General features: G+C 38.0%; 1 protein-coding gene across 1 annotated transcript; it reads left to right on the top strand.

The window, feature by feature from the left end:
- Positions 1–864: 864 nt before the first annotated feature.
- LOC120022251 (cocaine- and amphetamine-regulated transcript protein-like) lies at positions 865–2,312 on the top strand. The gene is made up of 3 exons (XM_038966136.1): positions 865–1,011; positions 1,890–1,979; positions 2,205–2,312. Exons 1-3 carry the CDS (start codon positions 865–867, stop codon positions 2,310–2,312), a joined length of 345 nt encoding a protein of 114 aa, XP_038822064.1.
- Positions 2,313–3,432: the final 1,120 nt, after the last annotated feature.

Here is a 3,432-nt window from a genome sequence, read left to right as displayed (position 1 = left end):
TGATATGTTACGAATTGCAATTCGTACAATATGTAAAAAAATTGCAATTACGTATGATATGTTATGAATTCCAATTTGTTGTGGCTAACGTTAGCTAGGTGTCTAACAGTAGCTAGGGTTAGAGGTTAAGGTTAGGGGTTAAGGTTACGGTTAGGAGATAGGGGAAAGGGTTGGCTAACATGCTAAGTAGTTGCAAAGTAGCTAAAAAGTAGTAAGTAGCTGCAAAGTTGCTAATTAGCTAAAATGCTAAAGTTGTCTGTGATGGGATTTGAACACGCAACCTTTGGGTTGCTAGACGTTTGCGTTATATGGCGTCCATCCTCCCTGACCAACCTCCCTCTTTTCATTTTAGCATAAGTAAAGTTCTGTCTTATGTAACTATAACAAAGTAACACATCATACTCATTTGAGTGTCACAGATTTACATGTACTATGTTACGTCTAGTCTGAGGCCAGGCTGCAACTTTGCGAGGCACAATATAAACATCATGGTAATATATGGATAGGCTCCTAAAGTTTCACCCTGGTCGATGAATTCCTTGGTGTCGCGTGAATGTTTAATATCATTGACCGAGATACCCATCTCACCCAATCCATGCAAAAAAAAAGTCTGAGGAGACGACGGTGATGACGTTTGAACAAAACCGGAGCAGCACGGGGCTGGTTCTGTATAAATAGCCAACAAAAGTTTCCAAGCAACAACAGAAGCAAGTGCAGTACCCATGAGAAGAAAGAGTGAGGACCTGAGCTGTGAAATAGAAAGGGAGAGAATAATACCAAAGACACGGATAGTTGCCAAGAGAAATTAGCTGAAATTCGACTTGTTTCGCATTCTCTTAGTTCAAGCGCAAGATTTTGAGCACCATGGACAGCATCAGGGTCCGAGCACTCTTCTACCTGGGAGTCTGTCTGTCTGTCTTCAGTGTTGTTTGCCTGGGGCAGATGTCAGATGACAACAGACTCTCTTCACAAGAGGAACAATTTCCACTGGGATATGTCACCAGAGATTTGGTAAGTCACTTTACTAATTTACTTGGTTTTGTCCTTTTTGAGGATTTTAGGATAAAGTAGTTTGTTTCGATTCAAACCAATCCAGAACTTGTTCAAGTTTGATCTTTTTTTTTTACCATCAACTGATGTGTGACTATTCTTTGATAGAGATGGAGGATAGTCTACTTTTACCTTACTTATTCAAATTAGCTATGTAGGCTATATGTTATCTACATCAGTGGTTCTCAACTGGTTTTGCCTAGGTACCCACATTGAACCAGGTTGTCTCAATCGTGGCCCAATATTCGCATAAATAAAAAGCATCGGCAAAATACAACCTGGAAAACTATTTTTTATCTTATATTGATATTAAATGTAGCAATTATATGACAAGGGAACAACATTCCCACCTCTTTCATTGTCAATAATAAAATTTGTCCCATATTCTTGATGAAGAATGTTAGTAAACTCGCTGGTTTGAGACCACAAAATCAACCAAAATAGTGCTGCTCTATATTGAAAATACTATGATTGAAGAATTCTTTTCAGAGATTACATTATTTAAAAAATTACGTTCATTATAATTTCTACACACTTGAATTGAAGTCGTTTAACTTCAGACTGTAGTATTTTTTCATAAAATAATAAAAAATAAAAAAAAATGTTTTTTACTCCAATGACCCATTCAAAACTTCACTCGACCCAAATGTGGGTCATGACCCACCAGTTGAGAATCGCAGATCTACATGATACATTTGTGCCCATTCTTTCCCAATGTAAAGTAGCCGATTCTATCGTCCCAACTTCAAGCTAATGTCGAAAAATCGATGACATGCAATATTTATTTGGTCTGATAATGAAGATGGTTCTAATAATCTTTATTGGGGACTTTTTTTCAGGCTGATGCGCTCGAGAGGCTTCTGGAAGGCGTACAGCAAGACAACAGGATAGGTCTATCAGTGGAGAAAAAAGCAAGTCTCATTCCACGGGTAAGTAAATTAAGTCAAGAACCTTTGTTTTTTCACATCTACCTCATATCTCTCATTTCCAAAACGCAACAGGTTGTACCAGAGCCATTTATTTGGAGAGCCAGCATAGCCCATGGTGCTATGAGAAGTTGTCTGTTACATTGAATATGCTTTGATTTGGGAACAGAAATGTGCAAGTAGGACCTAACGAATTTAGGTCATCTCTCTCTTCTCTCATATATACAGTGTGATGTTGGAGAGCGGTGCGCTATGAAGCATGGGCCGCGCATTGGAAGGCTTTGTGACTGTCTGCGAGGCACCGCGTGCAACACATTTTTCCTGCGTTGTTACTGACCCTGGTCACATACCTATACCCTCAGACGCACAACATTTCCGAAACCCAGGCTTGTGATACTCCCATGCACGTATGCCATTACCAATGTAAATGTCAGTCTGCATGTATGACTTTGTCTTGAGTACCTTTGTCTTCTCGAAGTATAAGTAAATGTATTTATTTGTTTATTAAAACGTCTTCATAAAGCTCCATGGGTCCTCTTGCATTGTAGAGTACTAGCCTTTTGATGACCCATTTAAAAAAAAGTTCACTTACTATTTTCCTATTGCATTTGTAGCCCTACAGCTACATTTAAATCAGTTTAGGTTAAACTCCAAATGGGTTGCTTATAATGACATTGAAAATCGAAACATTTGATTAAGTTTCATCCATCAGAAATGCTGTCTAAAATGCTCTTTTTATTAGGCCTACATTTTTTAGGTCGGAATTTTGAACACATTTTAGTTCATGAATAAAAGACCAAGGTGATAACTGCACGTTTGGAAGTAATTTTACATTGATGCAATAGATCCTAGGCCTTAATCTTGCCGAGAGATGCAGTCACTGCTGTCTTGCTGCAGATGTCTTCGCTCCATAATGACTAGGCCTATGACTAATTGTGCTACCATCATAAGACTTCCAATCAAATATGAATCAAGCTCTCAAGAATTGAGTTGACCTGGATGGACAAGTGGTGTTCTTTAATACCAGATGGATTTGGAGTCTGTCTCAGTCAGTGGTTAATGGGCCAGTGTATATACAAAACTTATATGATGCACATTTCTACCACCAATAGTTTATATCAACCTGTCTGACCTTTTGGCTGAGATAATATGAAAATAATGTAATAATGTGTGAGATATGAAGATGACCTATGGCCTTTTCAACCAGCAGATTTCAGATAATAAAGGCCAGGTGTCTTCAAAAATGTGATTTTTTTCTGTATTTTATATATCTAGTTCCACACTATAAGGTTGGAATAATACTGTGAAATTGTTAAAATTATGATAATGCCCTTTAAGTGTAAGAGCTGTTTGAAAAGACCAACTGAAATTTCAGCCTGTTTTGGTGGGATGGAGTTTTGGCGGATAGACCAATAAGAAAGAGAGTTCCAAACCTCTCTACCAATAACAGCTAGTT

Source organism: Salvelinus namaycush, chromosome 27 (assembly GCF_016432855.1).
Source record: "Salvelinus namaycush isolate Seneca chromosome 27, SaNama_1.0, whole genome shotgun sequence".
NCBI classification, from domain to species: Eukaryota; Metazoa; Chordata; class Actinopteri; order Salmoniformes; family Salmonidae; genus Salvelinus; species Salvelinus namaycush.
This window is presented reverse-complemented; position numbering and strand designations above follow the sequence as displayed.

What these genes read in the sequence shown, in the direction of transcription:
- LOC120022251 (XM_038966136.1), top strand. Translation starts at nt 865, where the DNA reads ATGGACAGCATCAGGGTCCGAGCACTCTTCTACCTGGGAGTCTGTCTG. An exon ending in GATATGTCACCAGAGATTTG is followed by an intron (nt 1,012 to 1,889) that starts GTAAGTCACTTT and finishes ACTTTTTTTCAG; the next exon opens with GCTGATGCGCTCGAGAGGCT. An exon ending in AAGCAAGTCTCATTCCACGG is followed by an intron (nt 1,980 to 2,204) that starts GTAAGTAAATTA and finishes TCATATATACAG; the next exon opens with TGTGATGTTGGAGAGCGGTG.